The sequence below is a fragment of the Oncorhynchus masou genome, chromosome 4 (genome assembly GCF_036934945.1).
Source record: "Oncorhynchus masou masou isolate Uvic2021 chromosome 4, UVic_Omas_1.1, whole genome shotgun sequence".
NCBI lineage: Eukaryota > Metazoa > Chordata > Actinopteri > Salmoniformes > Salmonidae > Oncorhynchus > Oncorhynchus masou.
The window spans coordinates 6,610,259-6,628,616 of record NC_088215.1 but is presented as its reverse complement, the minus strand read 5'-3'; the positions used below and the strand labels follow the sequence as shown (position 1 = coordinate 6,628,616).

The 18,358-nt window shown below is 42.8% G+C and overlaps 1 protein-coding gene across 2 annotated transcripts; it reads left to right on the top strand.

Annotated features, from left to right (window-relative positions):
• Window positions 1-3,172: 3,172 nt before the first annotated feature.
• On the top strand, window positions 3,173-17,670 carry LOC135522346 (N-acetyllactosaminide beta-1,3-N-acetylglucosaminyltransferase 2-like). 2 transcript variants are annotated; one of them, XM_064948502.1, is made up of 3 exons: window positions 3,173-3,274; window positions 13,855-13,993; window positions 14,936-17,670. In XM_064948502.1, the coding sequence occupies exon 3, from the start codon at window positions 14,960-14,962 to the stop codon at window positions 16,163-16,165; it is 1,206 nt and encodes a 401-aa protein (XP_064804574.1). In that variant the 5' UTR covers window positions 3,173-3,274; window positions 13,855-13,993; window positions 14,936-14,959; the 3' UTR covers window positions 16,166-17,670. The 2 variants fall into 2 exon arrangements, with proteins under 2 accessions (XP_064804574.1, XP_064804583.1); XM_064948511.1 differs by lacking the exon at window positions 3,173-3,274 and adding an exon at window positions 3,281-3,554.
• The last annotated feature ends 688 nt before the right edge of the window (window positions 17,671-18,358 follow it).

The following is an 18,358-nucleotide window of genomic DNA, read 5'->3' as shown; positions in this document are numbered from 1 at the left end:
CCCGAAGGAGGAAACGGCCAGGGTGACACTGCTGAGAAAGTTATGTCAAAGAGGACGTACTACAAGATTACTGTAAAGAGGAAGTTGAAGCATGTGAGGCAGAAATGGTGTACCAGAAACACCTGTAGTCTTGAATCACTGGCTGAAACCTCTGCATAACAGGATTTACTTTCTACAACATTTCATCCAACATTACATCCTACTATATTTCACTGAAATCTTCAGCCAATTTTGTTTAGTCATTCATTTGAAAACTGTCTTGCTGTATAGAGCCTTGAATGTTGTATATGAAAGCCTATCACGTACAGTATACAAAACATTAGGAACACCTGCTCTGTACATGGTAGTCTGACCAGTTGAATACAGGTGAAAGCTATGATCCCTTATTGATGTCACTTGTTAAATCCACTTCAATCAGTGTAGATGAAGGGAAGGAAACAGATTAAAGAAGGATGTGTAAGCCTTGAGACATACAGTGCCTTGCGAAAGTATTCGGCCCCCTTGAACTTTGCGACCTTTTGCCACATTTCAGGCTTCAAACATAAAGATATAAAACTGTATTTTTTTGTGAAGAATCAACAACAAGTAAGACACAATCATGAAGTGGAACGACATTTATTGGATATTTCAAACTTTTTTAACAAATCAAAAACGGAAAAATTGGGCGTGCAAAATTATTCAGCCCCTTTACTTTCAGTGCAGCAAACTCTCTCCAGAAGTTCAGTGAGGATCTCTGAATGATCCAATGTTGACCTAAATGACTAATGATGATAAATACAATCCACCTGTGTGTAATCAAGTCTCCGTATAAATGCACCTGCACTGTGATAGTCTCAGAGGTCCGTTAAAAGCGCAGAGAGCATCGTGAAGAACAAGGAACACACCAGGCAGGTCCGAGATACTGTTGTGAAGAAGTTTAAAGCCGGATTTGGATACAAAAAGATTTCCCAAGCTTTAAACATCCCAAGGAGGACTGTGCAAGCGATAATATTGAAATGGAAGGAGTATCAGATCACTGCAAATCTACCAAGACCTGGCCGTCCCTCTAAACTTTCAGCTCATACAAGGAGAAGACTGATCAGAGATGCAGCCAAGAGGCCCATGATCACTCTGGATGAACTGCAGAGATCTACAGCTGAGGTGGGAGACTCTGTCCATAGGACAACAATCAGTCGTATATTGCACAAATCTGGCCTTTATGGAAGAGTGGCAAGAAGAAAGCCATTTCTTAAAGATATCCATAAAAAGTGTTGTTTAAAGTTTGCCACAAGCCACCTGGGAGACACACCAAACATGTGGAAGAAGGTGCTCTGGTCAGATGAAACCTAAATTTAACTTTTTGGCAACAATGCAAAACGTTATGTTTGGCGTAAAAGCAACACAGCTCATCACCCTGAACACACCATACCCACTGTCAAACATGGTGGAGGCAGCATCATGGTTTGGGCCTGCTTTTCTTCAGCAGGGACAGGGAAGATGGTTAAAATTGATGGGAAGATGGATGGAGCCAAATACAGGACCATTCTGGAAGAAAACCTGATGGAGTCTGCAAAAGACCTGAGACTGGGATGGAGATTTGTCTTCCAACAAGACAATGATCCAAAACATAAAGCAAAATCTACAATGGAATGGTTCAAAAATAAACATATCCAGGTGTTAGAATGGCCAAGTCAAAGTCCAGACCTGAATCCAATCGAGAATCTGTGGAAAGAACTGAAAACTGCTGTTCACAAATGCTCTCCATCCAACCTCACTGAGCTCAAGCTGTTTTGCAAGGAGGAATGGGAAAAAATTTCAGTCTCTCGATGTGCAAAACTGATAGAGACATACCCCAAGCGACTTACAGCTGTAATCGCAGCAAAAGGTGGCGCTACAAAGTATTAACTTGAGGGGGCTGAATAATTTTGCACGCCCAATTTTTCCGTTTTTGATTTGTTAAAAAAAATTGAAATATCCAATAAATGTCGTTCCACTTCATGATTGTGTCCCACTTGTTGTTGATTCTTCACAAAAAAATAGTTTTATATCTTTATGTTTGAAGCCTGAAATGTGGCAAAAGGTCGCAGAGTTCAAGGGGGCCGAATACTTTCGCAAGGCACTGTATATTTTGCATGTGTGTCATTCAGAAGGTGACTGGGCAAGACAAAAGATTGAAGTGCCTTTGAACGGGTTATGGTAGTAGGTTCCAGGTGCACCAGTTTGTGTCAAGAATTGCAATGCTGCTGGGTTTTTACATGCTCAACAGTTTCCTGTCTGTATGGTCCATACCCCAAAGGGCTTCCAGCCAACATGACACAACAGTGGGAAGCATTGGAGTCATTATGGGCCAGCATCCCTGTGGAACACTTTCAATACCTTTGTAGATTCCATGCCCCAGCAAATTGATGCTGTTCTGAGGGCAAAGGATGGTGCAACTCCAGATTAGGAAGGTGTTCTTAATGTTTTGTATACAGTGTATATACTCCATCTACCCATAAAGATACAAACAACACGTTTAATTATGGAGTCCACATATGAACTTGGAACCGCAAGCTCATAAAATAGATGGTAATCACAGTGGAGCTTTTGGTTCTGTAAAGGCAAGACAGAAACGCAGGTTGACATTTATTGTCATGAATCTTGCCCTGGAGGCAGAACTGAGCGATTTACGCTAACTGCGCCAGCTGCAAAGTAACACATGGCCCTCGTGGGGTCGCCAAGTATAATTTTTAGTGTTATAGGTGTGGTTAAGGTTAGAGTAAGTTTTAAAATCCAATTATATTACTTTGTGGCTGTGCGAGCTATAGCGATCACTCTGTAGAGCTGCCTCCAGGGCAAGATTCATGACAATAATATACAACCTGCGACAGAAACACTAATAACTGAGTTGACTTGGGGGAGGGTGACATGAGGATGTGGGTTAGACATTGTCGGTGATTCTCATTAACAAACAACATTAACTGAAACAATATTTGAAGCCATGTATACTATGCATTCAACTGAATTCACGCATTTCATTCTGTCTCTGTCTACTTGTATAGCGAGGGAAATGAAAGTGCTCTACTTTGGTTTTACAATATGAGAAATCTAAATGACATGCTCTCCCAACATATTCAGTAAAGTACACAAAAAAAGGAAACACGCTGCCCCTAGTTAATATCAAAGGGTACGTCACATAATTCAAGGAGGAGTCGTGCCCCCCAAACGTTACGCAAAGAATAAAATACGAATATTATTATTTCTCCCACTGATCTGAACGCAGGCTGGAATTTTCCTCTTCCTGAAAATGCGGAGGGTGAGTAGAAGTCGAGATCAGAGAGGAACAGACCCCGAACGTTACTAAGGCGTGTTCTTTCTCTCTCATTTTGGCAAGTCCTGGACTTTCACTTCACACAGGACTTCTGTGATCTATGAAATATTAAACTAACATGGATTGCTTATAGTGCGCATAGGCGCCTCACTGTAAAGTTATGTTTCTTGTAACTTTTTGCGGAAAAGGAGTATATTCATATAGACTCGTTTTGTAAGCTGTTGGCCAAAATGTGGCTCCTTGGATTGGAAACTTTGCTATTCAGGTAAAGTACAGCAACCAGGTTTAGAGAATACATGCTGTTTAACCGTATTGGTTAGCATATTATAACTTAGAAGACCATTAATTGCGTTTGAGTCCTGCTGCTATAGCAAACATTATATTAGATTCTAATATTGCAACGCCACCATAGCTACGTATGCCAGATAGAAAAACATATGAACGTTATTAATTTTGCTTCCATCAGTTTTGCTCCTATAAATACGAGTATTTGATCAATGTTAGATTATATAAGGAATCATCATTGTTTATAGGGGAAAGATGACTTAGTTAATCACCTGTAATGAACATAGGAACTGTTGATAATTACTTCATAATGGGTCGTTCAATGTCATTTCATCAAGCCATGACATCCGCCATCTCATATTGTTCAGAAATTGTTTCTAGGATTAGCATTCTTGCAACATTATTTTGTTGAAATATAGTTTGATCTCTGAGAAACCAAGCTAATTAATTGCGACCAAATGGGCCCTTTTCATATAATGTTCTATAAATATAGTGACTTACATACGAAAATAATTTAGTATTTGAAACAGTGGCCAACAACACAAGTATTCAGACCCTTTGCTATGTCCATCTGTCGTAAATTCAATTGATTGGACATGATTCAGAAAGGCAGACACCTGTGTAGATAACGTCCAATATTGCATGTCAGAGGAAAAACCAAGTCATGAGGTTGAAGGAATTGTCCATAGAGCTCTGAGTCAGAATTGTGTCGAGGCACAGATCTGGGGAAGTGTACCGAAAAATGCCGGCAGCATTGAAGGTCCCAAAGAACACAGTGGCCTCCATCATTCTTAAATGGAAGAAGTTTGGAACCACCACGACTCTTCTTAGAGCTGGCTGCCCGGACAAACTGAGCAATTGGGGGACAAGGTCCTTGGTCAGGGAGGTGATGGTCACTCCGACAAAGCTCCAAAGTTCCTCTGTAGAGATGGAAGAACCTTCCAGAAAGACAACCACCTCTGCAGCACTCCACCAATCAGGCCTTTATAGTAGAGTGGGTAGATTTTTATTTGATTTATTTCACCTTTATTTAACCAGGTAGGCTAGTTGAGAACAAGTTCTTATTTACAACTGCAACCTGGCCAAGATAAAGTAAAGCAGTGCGAAACAAACAACAACACAGAGTTACACATCGAATAAACAAACACACAGTCAATAACACAATAGAAAAAAAGTCTATATACAGTGTGTGCAAATGAGGTAAGATAAGGGAGGTAAGGCAATAAATAGGCCATAGTGGCGAAATAATTACAATTTAGCAATTAAACAGTGGAGTGATATGTGCAGAAGATTAATGTGCAAGTAGAGGTACTGGAGCAAAAATAAAAAATAAATAACAGTATGGGGATGAGGTAGTTGGATGGGATATTTACAGATGGGCTATGTGCACTGATCTGTGAGCTGCTCTGACAGCTGGTGCTTAAAGTTAGTGAGGGAGATATGAGTCTCCAGCTTCAGTGATGTCTGCAATTAGTTCCAGTCATTGGCAGCAGAGAACTGGAAGGAAAGATGGCCAAAGTAGGAATTGGCTTTGGGGGTGACCAGTGAAATATACCTGCTGGAGTGCGTGCTACGTGTGGGTACTGCTATGGTGACCAGTGAGCTGAGATAAGGTGGGGCTTTACCTAGCCAAGACTTATAGATGACCTGGAGCCAGTGGGTTTGATGACAAATATGAAGCGAGGGCCAGGTAACGAGAGCATACAGGTCACAGTGGTGGGCAGTATATGGGGCTTTGGTAACAAAATGGATGGCACTGTGATAGACTGCATCCAATTTGCTGAGTAGAGTGTTGGAGGCTATTTTTTAAATGACATCGCTGAAGTCAAGGATCGGCAGGATAGTCAGTTTTACGAGGGTATGTTTGGCAGCATGAGTGATGGATGCTTTGTTGCGAAATAGGAAGCTGATTCTAGATTTAATTTTGGATTGGAGATGCTTAATGTGAGTCTGGAAGAAGAGTTTACAGTCTAACCAGACAACTAGGTATTTGTAGTTGTCCACATTTTCTAAGTCAGAACCGTCCAGAGTAGTAATGCTGGATGGGCGGGCAGGTGTGGGCAGCGAACAGTTGAAGAGCATGCATTTAGTTTTACTTGCATTTAAGAGCAGTTGGAGGCTACGGAAGGAAAGTTGAATGGCATTGAAGCTCGTCTGGAGGTTAGTTAACACAGTGTCAAAAGAAGGGCCAGAAGTATACAGAATGGTGCTCGCCTGCATAGAGGTGGATCAGAGAATCACCAGCAGCAATTTGATGTATAACAGAGGAAAGAGTCGGCCTGAGAATTTAACCCTGTAGCACCCCCCTAGAGACTGCCAGAGTTTCGGACAACAGGCCCTCCGATTTGACACACTGAACTCTGTCTGAGAAGTTGTTGGTGAACCAGGCCAGGCAGTCATTTGAGAAACCAAGGTTATTGAGTCTGCCGATTGTGGTGATTGACAGAGTCGAAAGCCTTGGCCAGGTCAATGAATACAGCTGCATGGTATTGTCTCTTATCGATAGCGGTTATGATATCGTTTAGGACCTTGAGCGTGGCTGAGGTGCACCCATGACCAGCTCGGAAACCAGATTGCATAGTGGAGAAGGTACGGTGGGATTCGAAATGTTCGGTGATCTGTTTGTTAACTTGGCTTTTGAAGACCTTAGAAAAGCAGGGTAGGATAGATATAGGCCTGTATCAGTTTGGGTCTAGAGTGTCTCCCCCTTTGAAGAGTGGGATGACTGTGGCAGCTTTCCAATCTTTGGGGATCTCAGATGATACGAAAGAGAGGTTGAACAGACTAGCAATAGGGGTTGCAACAATTTCGGCGGATCATTTTATAAAGAGAGGGTCTAGATTGTCTAGCCCGGCTGATTTGTAGGGGTTCAGAGCAGGGCTGTTGACCGGGATAGGGGTTGAAATTCTCAATTATCATGGATTTATCCGTGGTGACAGTGTTTCCTAGCCTCAGTGCAGTGGGCACCTGGGAGGAGGTGCTCTTATTCTCCATGGACTTTACAGTGTCCCAGAACACTTGGGAGTTTGTGCTACAGGATGCACATTTCTGTTTGAAAAAGCTAGCCTTTGCTTTCCTAACTGCCTGTGTATGTTGGTTCCTAACTTCCCTGAAAAGTTGCATATCGCGGGGGCTATTCGATGCTAAGGCAGTACGCTCCATGTGAACCAAGGGCTATATCTGTTCCTGGTTCTAAATTCTTTTGAATGGGGCATGCTTATTTAAGATGGTGATGAAAGCACTTCTAAAGAATAACCAGGCATCCTCTACTGACGGGATAAGGTCAATATCCTTCCAGGATACCCCCAGCCAGGTCGATTAGAAAGGCCTGCTCGCTAAAGTGTTTTAGGGAGAGTTTGACAGTGATGAGGGGTGGTCGTTTGACCGCAGACCCATTACGGACGCAGGCAATGAGGCAATGATCGCTGAGATCCTGGTTGAAGACAGCAGAGGTGTATTTGGAGGGTAGGTTGGTTAGGATGATATCTATGAGGGTGCCTGTGTTTACGGATTTGGGGTTGTACCTGGTAGGCTCATTGATAATTTGTGTGAGATTGAGGGCATCATGTTTAGATTGTAGGATGGCCAGGGTGTTAAGCATGTCCCAGTTTAGGTCACCTAACAGCACGAGGTCTGAAGATAAATGGGGGGCAATCAATTCACATATGGTGTCCAGGGCTCAGCTGGGGGCAGAAGGTGATCTATAGCGAGTGGCAACAGTGAGAGACTTGTATCTGGAAAGGAAGATTTTTAAAAGTAGAATCTCAAATTGTTTGGGCACAGACCTGGATAGTAAGACGGATGTCTGCAGGCTATCTCTGCAGTAGATTGCAACTCCGCCCCCTTTGGCAGTTCTATCTTGTCGGATGTTATATGAAGGATGTTATATTATGTTAAATGTTATAGTTAGGGATAAAAATTTTCAGGGTTTTTGGTGGCCTTCCTAAGCCAGGATTCAGACACAGCTAGGACATCCGGGTTGGCAGAGTATGCTAAAGCAGTGAATAAAACAAACTGAGGGAGGAGGAGTCTAATGTTAACATGCATGAAATCAATGCTTTTACGGTTACAAAAGTCAACAAATGAGAGCGCCTAGGGAATGGGAGTGGAGTGAGGCACTGCAAGGCCTGGATTAACCTCTACATCACCAGAGGAACAGAGGAGGAGTAGGATAAGGGTACGGCTAGAGGCTATAAGAACTGGTCGTCTAGTACGTTCGGAACAGAGAGTAAAAGGAGCAGGTTTCTGGGCGCGGTAGAATAGATTCAAGGCATAATGTACAGACAAAGGTATGGTAGGATGTGAATACAGTGGAGGTAAACCTAGGCATTGAGTGACGATGAGAGAGGTGTTGTCTATAGGGACTCCATTTAAACCAGGTGAGGTCACTGCATGTGTGGGAGGTGGAACAAAAGGGTTAGCTAAGGCATATTGAGCAGGGCTGGAGGCTCTATAGTGAAATAAGACAATCACTAACCAAAACAGCAATTTACAAGGCATATTGACATTAGGGAGAGGCATGCGTAGCCGAGTAATCATATGGTCCAGTTAGTCGCTAGCCGGGCTGTAGACACGGCGATTCAGACAGCTAGTGGGCCGGGGCTAGCAGGCTAGCAGAAGGGCCTTAGAGGGACGTTGCGACAGAAGAAGTCTGTTGTAGCCCCCTCGTGTGGTTACGTTGGTAGACCAGTCGTGATGGATCATCAGCAGTGCTCCGTGTAGTAAAAGGGTCCAGGCCAATTGGCTAAATAGGTATAGTAGCCCAAGAAATTGGCTGATGGACCCCTTCAGCTAACAGTCCGATATGCTCTAGACAGCTAGCGGGCCGCGGCTAGCAGATGGGTATTCAGGGGACGTCACGACGGAGGAGCCTGTTGAAAAACGCCCTCGGGCGGATTACGTCGGTAGTCCAGTCATGATGAATCAGCGGGGCTCCTTATTGGCAGTAAAAGGGGTCCAAGCCAATTGGCAAAATAGGTATTGTAGCCCAAGGAGTGGCTGATGGACCTCTTCAGCTAGCCGGGCCTAACATAGGCTAGCTCCAGGCTAATTGGTGCTTGCTACGGGACAGAGAGGTTAGCCAGGAGTAGTCACTCGGATAGCAGCTAGCTCGCTGCGATGATCCAGGTGAAAATGTTCAGAGCTTGCGGTAGGAATCCGGAGATACGGAGAAGAAGAAGTCCAATATGCTCTGGGTTGAATCGCGCTATGCAGACTGGCAGGAGTTGTCCGGGCTAAAGGTTAGCTGATGACCGCTAGCAATGGCTATCTGACTACTAGCTAGTACTTTCTGTTGGGGGTTCGGGTTCTAAAGTAAAGAAAATAGCAGATCCATACCACATTGGGTGAGGCGGGTTGCAGGAGAGTATGTTGAAGTTGAGGTTAAGAAAAATGTAAAAGAATATATGCGAAGAAAAAATATATATACACGGGACACGACAAGACGAAGACAAAGATGCCTGGCTGCTATGCCATCTTGGATTTTTTGGGAGATGGGAGCCACTCCTCAGTAAAAGGCACATGACAGCCCACTTGGAGTTTGCCAAAAGGCACCTAAAAGCATGGCGGTGGCAGAATCATGCTGTGGGGATGGTTTTCAGCGGCAAGAACTGGGAGACTAGTCAGGATTAAGGGAAAGATGAATGGAGCAAAGTACAGAGAGCTCCTTGATGAAAACCTACTCCAGAATGCTCAGGACCTCAGACTGGGGGCGAAGGTTCACCTTCCAACAGGACAACGACCCTAAGCACACAGCCAAGACAACGCAGGAGTGGCTTTGGGATAAGTTTCTGAATGTCCTTGAGTGGCACAGCCAGAGCCCAGACTTGAACCTGATCGAACATCTCTGGAGAGACCTGAAAATCTCTATGCAGCAACGCTCCCCATTCAACTTGACAGAGCTTGAGAGGATGTGCAGAGAAGAATGGGAGAAACTCCCCAAATACAAGTGTGCCAAGCTTGTAGCATCATACCTAAGAAGACTTGAGGCTGTAATCACTGCAAAAATGTGCTTCAACAAAGTACTGAGTAAAGGGTCTGAATACTTATGTAAATGTGTATTTTCAGTTTTACAATTTTTATTAATTTGCAAAAAATATATAATTATGGGGTATTGTAGATTGATGAGAGAAAAAAACGATTTAATCAGTTTTAGAATAAGGCTGTAACGTAACAAAATTTTGAAAAAGTCAAGGGGTCTGAATTACTTTCCAAATGCACTGTAGATGAAGGGGAAGAGACAGTTTAAAGAAGGATTTTTAAGCCTTGAGACAATTGAGATGTGGATTGTGTATGTGTGCCATTCAGAGGGTGAATGGGCCAGACAAAATATTTAAGTACCTTTGAATGGTGTTTGCTAGTAAGTGCCAGGCGCACAGGTGTGTGTCAAGATCTGCAACCTTGCTGGATTTTTCACGTTCAACAGTTTCCTGTGTGTATCAAGAATGGTCCACCTTGATAAGAACATCTAGCCAACTTGAATCAACTGTGGGAAGCATTGGAGTCAATATGGGCAAGCGTCCCTGTGGAATGCTTGCAACACCTTGTAGACCTTTTTTGAGGGCAAAAGGGGATGCAACTCATTATTAGGAAGGTGTTCCTAATGTTTTATACACTCAGTGTGTGACCAGTATAGTCTACAAGGGTCTCAGTCCGTGTTTTCATTGAGTACCTGATTGCTAGCAGTTGCTCATCTAATAGCATAGCATGCATTAGGAGGAGGGGGAGAGAGAGGCAGTCATTTCTGGATATATGGAACACTAGGTAGAACCATTGATTGAAACAGTTATTTGGGACCTAATGGGATTCCAAAGGGAAATTCACCATAGAAACCAAATGGTTACGAAGTGATACTGTCAAAATCCTTTTGTCTGTTGCATAGTCTTCACTGACAGGGTAAGTAATGGTTCAGAGGGAGACGCTTGGACATGTGCTGGGGAGGCCACAAACACACACTGTACACTCCAACTGTACACTACATCCCTCTCAAATGTGTTGCTCCATATGTAGGCCTATGACCTATTAGCCTATTAGTAATGCAATGTTTTCCTTTGTATTTGATGAGGGAGCCTTGAGAGGCACTCTATTCTCCATTATCTCCATTTATGACACTCCAGAGCCAACCAAAGAGGCTCCTTGTAGGCGTCTTCAACCAGACTAGAGCGCCGTAGTAACCATGAAAATCTACATCATTCACATGTGTATATTTCTCACGTCATACCAAATGTCCTTTGAGTTAACAGTTAGCAGGCTCATTCAATTGTCACTTTTACATCAGTGGCTTACATCACTAGAGGTCCATAGTAACCTTTGAAATCTATATAATTCACATGTCCCCTACATACTTATTTGGACAGTGAAGCTAAACTTAAAATGTGGCTCTATATTCCAGCATTTTTGGATTTGAAATCAAATGTTCTACATGAGGCGAGAGTACAGAACATCACCTTTTTATTTGAGGTTATTTTCATATCGGTTTTACCGTTTTAGAAATGAAAGCACTTTATGTATCTCGTCCCCCCCATCTGAATGTATCATAAGTATTTGGACAAATTCACTTCTAGTGTATTTCATTTAGTCAAAAGTTTAGTATTTGGTCCCCTATTCATAACATGTAATGACTACATGAAGCTTGTGACTCTACAAACTTGCTAATGGTAAGAGTTAGCATGTTTTGGGGACATGACCTTTGTGCATCTGTAACTTTCTCATTATTCAGGATTCACAATGATCCGTAATCATGGTAGCATCCACATTAATGCAGAAGTGTTCAGCAACATATTATTTTCTTATTTACGATTTTTTTTCAATGAACTCCAAAATGACCATACATTATTTACCATTCATTTCTACCAGTCACAACATCATCTGAAACACAACAACCAAAAAAATGGAAAATACATCCAACAAGTTTGTAGAGTCACAAGCTTGATGTAGTCATTGTGTGCTAGGATTTTGATTTGATTTATTAGGATCCCAACTAGCCGACGCCAATGGCGACAGCTAGTCTTACTGGGGTCCGACATATAACGAAGAAGACATTACAGACAAAAGACTTTACAATTTGCATACATTCAAAAACATTAACATGTCGTGTGTGTGTGCATCTATCAGTTCCACATACTGTACATGGCAGTACATGCACACAACAAGTAGGTCACATTGGGGAGAGACGTTGTGCTGTGAGGTGTTGCTTTATTTGTTTTTTTGAAACCAGGTTTGCTGTTCACTTGCGCTATATAAGATGGAAGGAAGTTCCATGCACTCATGGTTCTGTATAATACTATACGTTTCCTTGGATTTGTTCTGGACCTGAGGACTGTGAAAAGACCCCTGGTGGCATGTGTGGTGGGGTAAGTGTGTTTGTCAGTGCTGTGTGTAAGTTGACTATGGAAACAATTTGGAATTTCTAACACGTTCATTTTCTTATAAAAACAAGAAGTGACGCCGTCAGTCTTTCCTCAACTCCTCAACTCTTATATTGGTCCAAAATACTAACCTTTTGACTAAATGTAATACATTATAAGTGAATTTGTCGAAATACTTGACACCTTAAAATGTGCGGACTAGATACATAAAGTGCATTTATTTCTAAACAATATAAGAGATATGTATGAAAATATCCCCACAAATAAAAGGTGACATTCTGTACTGTTGCCTCATAAAACATTCAATCTCAAATCCAAAGTGCTAGAGTATAGAGCCACATAAAAAAAATGTAACTTCACTGTCCAAATAAATGAGATGAGTGTATGTATTTCAAGCCTAATGTCCTTCAAGTTAACACTTCTCACTTTCTTATCAGTGGCTGGCCTGTTAAGTCCTGTTGATATCACACTGTTGAGTCACCTGTGCTTCAGTAAACACATTTTTCTGATGTTTAATTATGGGGGCCCCCTCTCAAATAGTTAAATAAAGGTTACATTTAAAAAAATAACTACAAATAAAGATGTTTACGTCTCTGTCTGTGTGGGCTCTCCAGCATGTGCCCAAGTGCCTCCCTCAACCATTACTTCAAGTTTAATGACTGACCATATGAAGTAAACTAATGATAGACTATGTAACTATTTAGTGGACTATGATGTGGTTGTTTATTTTATGCTACACAGTATTTACTTCATCAGTTTACTTCATTGATTCCAATATTACTACTTAATGACAGATATATATACAGTGGGGCAAAAAAAGTATTTAGTCAGCCACCAATTGTGCAAGTTCTCCAACTTAAAAAGATGAGAGGCCTGTAATTTTCATCATAGGTACACTTCAACTATGACAGACAAAATGAGAAAAAAAATCCAGAAAATCACATTGTAGGATTTTTAATGAATTTATTTGCAAATTATGGTGGAAAATATATATTTGGTCACCTACAAACAAGCAAGATTTCTGGCTCTCACAGACCTGTAACTTCTTCTTTAAGAGTCTCCTCTTGTCCTCCACTCATTACCTGTATTAATGGCACCTGTTTGAACTTGTTATCAGTATAAAAGACACCTGTCCACAATCTCAAACAGTCACACTCCAAACTCCACTATGGCCAAGACCAAAGAGCTGACAAAGGACACCAGAAACAAAATTGTAGACCTGCACCAGGCTGGGAAGACTGAATCTGCAATAGGTAAGCAGCTTGGAATAGGGTACCATTTGGGACGCACACTATTCTGCCACTGCAAGTGAGTGGGGGGGTCATTTTCGTGACTCGGCATTCAAAGCTCAACTTGTCTGGTTAGATTTGACAGCTTGTGAGTATCATGCTGCTGCTGAACACACACACACACACAGCAGAGCAATATTTTGAATTACTGTAGCCTAGCTCTCTGTCTAGTTTTGTTAATAAGAGGTGCAATGCCAATCAGCAACCGTCATTTCCTAAAAGGCTAAGATTCTTCCGTCTACTTTCACAAGTAAGAAACTCTGAGGTCAAAGGTACAGGATTCCATTGCTTTCAGTATATAGTAGACAATCTACAGCAAACAGAAATAGTGACATCTAGATAGTCGTTTACTACAACAATACCTCTAGTAACTACAACAACACCTCTGTTGTAACCGGGTTCTTTGGAGGGATTTGTAGTTCTTTGTCTGTGTGTTATTTTTTGGGAGGGATAGGGTAGGGCTTAGCTACAGTAGGGAGCGTATAAGCATGTCTAATTGCCCTTTTGGTTTGCGCACGCCCTTTTATAACCCCTTGAGAAAAAGCCTGCCCTTCTGGGAGAAAAACCGCAGTGTTGTTGACATGCTGTGTGCTTTTTGTGTGTTTTTTTTGTTGTTTGTTTCCAGGTGGCTGCTGCAGGAACACCAGTCCTGTTTCAGTTCCCCTTTCTAGAACCTTCTCCCATGCAGGAGACCCACATGGGCTAAGAAGGTCTGGGCCGGGACCACAGGAACAGCATGACCAGTCATTTCCTGCTAGTCACAGGTAATATGCTAGATATCATTTGATAACAGCGGGAGGAACTAAAAATGATTACAATGGCTCAGCGGGTTGGATCATGGTAATTGAAACACAGAGCTGTATTTTTTTTTAAATTGTATTTATTTAACCTTTTAACTCTGCAAGTCAGTTAAGAGCAAATTCTTATTTACAATGACGGCCTGTATGTTCACCCTCACTTCCAAATTGGAAATATATGAGGATACCGTACGTACATGTGTTGAATTAAAGCCATTACCATTGTCATCATTTGTATGATTAAATCACGACATGTTCTGCTTCTATCCAAGGCTCTCTTTGTCTAATTTTACACTCTGTTATCATTGACACAATCATAGAGATCCCTTTACATGCCAGTGCCCTGAGGCTCACGAAAGCTCTCAGTGACATGAATAATGCACGTGGAAATGTGTGGCTCTTTTTGTGTGGCGAGGCCAGTTTAGCCTGAGATGACACTGACACACTGCCACCTGTAATTGGTGTCATGGGGAGAGCTCCTCGAATTGGGACCGCATGATGATGCTCGTCTGGGCATTGTAGAAAGAGAGGGAGGAAGCGAAGGAAATAAAGAAGGGTTAAAGAAAAATGTGCACAAGCTCATTCCTCTGGGATTAGGGGATGAAAAGCGGGCTGGTATGTGGCTGCTGCTGGGTCCGGCTTGGACACGAACATCGCACTGACCAAGAAGGCCCGCTAACCTGCTTTACCTTCAAACATTTCTCCTTGAGTCTGCTGCCTCAAAACTTTAGGCCGTTAGCTGTGACCCACGACTACCTTTCATTATGTTTCTGAATGGGCCCATGCCTCCTGGGTTTGTTGTAAGTCTGCCGATCTCGTTATGGTCGCTTCATATGCTGTACGTTGTAAGTCTGTAACTTCTGGGTTTGGTCTCTTATTTCCTGTTTGTCTCTACCACTTCCTGTCCAGGTCCAGAGACTGCAGAGAGCCAAGATGCACGGCGGTCGGAAGAAAACCAGGGTGCTGTGTGTGATGATGATACTCAATGTCTTCGTCTTCATCCTTGTGGGTGTGTCTCGGAACTTGGGCCAGAATAAGGGGGACCAGCAGAAGCCACGCATTCCCTCCAAGAGGTTCTGGAAGAAGCAGATGACCAGCGAGATCTTCTGGAATAAGGAGCAGCAGAGGCTGGACTATATCTACAACCCCATCCTCATGTTGGGTTTGACCAATGACTCTCTCCTGGAGCTACCTGATTGGCTCAACGACACCAAGTCCCTGGACCCCTGCCAACCGGACTACAGCGTCACCACCCAGGTGAAGGACTACAACTCCCTGCCACCCCGCTTCCAGGACTTCCTGCAGCACATGCGCTGCCGCTCGTATCCGATGATCATGGACCAGCCACGCGTATGCGAGAGCAAACCCTACCTCCTATTGGCCGTCAAGTCCCTGGCGCCCCACTTCGACCGGCGGCAGGCCATCCGGGAGTCGTGGGGGCGGGTGGGCGTTCTGGCCAATCGGACTGTAGCCACGGTCTTCCTCCTTGGAAATGCCGTGGCAGTCGACCACTTCCCCAACTTGTCTCTGATGCTCAGCCACGAGGCCAGACTTTACGGGGACCTCCTCCAGTGGGACTACCGAGACTCCTTCTTCAACCTCACCCTCAAAGAGGTGCTCTTCCTGGACTGGTTCAGCCAGCGTTGCCCCGACGCCCGCTTTGTCTTCAAGGGGGATGATGACGTCTTCGTCAACACCTGGAGGATCTTAGACTTCCTCCACAATCTCCCAGAGATCAGGGCCAGGGATCTGTTCATAGGGGATGTAATCACCAACGCCGGCCCGCACCGGGACCGGAAGCTCAAGTACTTCATCCCAGAGAGTGTGTTCGTGGGGCCATACCCGCCCTATGCCGGCGGAGGAGGGTTCCTGTACTCTGGGGAACTGGCACTGCAGTTGCACAACATCTCCCAGCAGGTGGCGCTGTATCCTATTGATGATGTCTACACAGGGATGTGTCTCCAGAAGCTGGGCTTGGTCCCGGAGAAGCACAAGGGCTTCAGGACGTTTGACATTGATGAGAAATACAGGGGCAACCCGTGCACGTATAAGAGCTTAATGCTCGTGCACAGCAGGACGCCGCAGGAGATGATCAAAATCTGGGCCTGGCTCAGCGATCCAGAATTGGACTGTCAGTGAGACATCTACATGCATCCCATATTACACCCTATTCCCTACATAGTGCACTATTTTTGACCAGAGACCTATGGGCCCTGGTCAAAAGTAGTGTAGTGTACTATATAGGGAATAGGGTGCCATTTGGGATGCAACTAATGTGTCTTTGAGAATTTTTTTTGATGTGTTCTATGTGCTTTCTTGGGTTTTTGTGGAATTCGCAAAATCCTCGAGGTTCGGTAGCAATGCTGGGTTCACGTGCTAGTTGGAACTATGAATTTTCTGACTTGCTAATTAGTTGTAGTTATACACGTGCCGTGTTCAACCAGTTAGCAAGTTGAACATTTTTGAGTTTCCTAGTTCCGACTAGCACGTCACAAGTCAATGTGTTCCAGCTTCAATAGAATCAGCTGATATATCCCTAGCATTCCAAAGTATTTTTTTTTACATGAGCAACCATTCATGCACACTCTTCAAGACTGTGTTCGGCAAATGTAGTATCATTAATATAAATCTACTAGTACTGTATGTACTTTTCAAGCACTATTGCACGAGAGGTCCTTCATTTGCAAGAAATGTAATTTGTCATAATAACAGTCATATGTGAAAATCACCTACGATTGGGAGGGGGGATCCATATCTCTTTTAATAGTAACAAGACAGTTCTTGACACAAACGGGTGTGCCTGGCACTTACTACCATACCCTGTTCAAAGGCACTTCAATATTTTGTCTTGCCCTTTCACACCCTGGATGGGACACAAACAAATCCAAAATCTACACTGATTGATGTGGATTTAACAAATGACAATCAATAAGGCATCATAGCTTTCTCCTGGTCATTCTGTGTCATGGAAAGAGCAGGTATCCTTAATGTTTTGTACACTCAGTGTGTGTAAAAAAAAAAAAAAAAAAAAATATATATATATATATATATATATATGTTTTACCACACTTATCGAGCTCCTCTTCTCCGTTTCATAAACAAAACAAAAACAATAACAAATGTGCCTGGGGCGACCAGTGGCTCTATTTCACCTTATGCGGAGCTCAGCTTTAAAGTATTTTTTTGTATTAATAAAACAAAATTGCACATTTGGTGAATAAATATTTGTTGAATAATCCAGAATTTTAAGGCATAGTAGTCCTGTGACCCAGTGTTTTTTTAGGCTGTAGTGAGATGTGCAGAGCTCTTCCTGTATACTCACAACAGTGGAGGCTGCTGAGGGGAGGACAGCTCAACAATAATGACTGGAATGGAGTAAATGGGATGGAATCAAACCATGTGTTTGTATTTGATACCATTCCACTGGTTCCACTCCGGCCATTACCAGGAGCCCGTCCTCCCCAATTAAGGTGCCACCAACCTCCTGTGACTCACTAGCCTATAATGGAATCAACTGGGTCTGTACTTCCAACTCCATTTTATGCCCTATGTCTGTTTTCTTTTTATGTTTCCAGAAATGTGATGGATACCTGGAGTTTTCCAATTTTTTATGACAGTGAATAAAAAAATATTCAAACATCAAACCTTGGAATCACTCTCGTTCTTCAAAGTTGGTCTGAATCATGAAGGTACTAAAGGTATCTATATCTGTTCACTACTGTATACATAACATAAAATGTTTAGAATAAACATCTTTACCATTGGATAATTAATACATTGATGGAAGTGTCTTTCTTGTCAAATATATTTGTATTTATAAAGTACTTGGTAAGATAAAGGTATAACATATCTGTGTTGAAGTTGAGCTGCAGAAGACAAGTAAACTTACCAACAGTGTAGCAGTGACACCTAGTGGATACAACCCATATAGACCAGAAACACACGAATATCAAGGCGTGCTAATTAGCAATATATTTCACCTGTTTACGTCCACTTTTGGCAGAAACGGAAAGAAACACCGCATGAAAAAATTGACAATAGCTGGGACAGTGTGGGAAGTGGACTTGCTTGCCAAATACTGGAAAAAGTAAACCCAGCGTCACACTAAAATGCCACGAAATCATTCAAAGTTACTATTTGTACGTGCACTACTAGCCTATGATTTATTTACTGCGAACTGTCCTGGGTAAATTGATGACTGTCTTCCTTCTATAAGCATTTCCCCTACATTTAGCTCGAGATTGTAGGTACATTTTATCATGTTGACTATAACATTATTGGTTTAATGCTACCTCAACGTTTTTATTGCGTCCTTAGGTAAATAGGAATGAC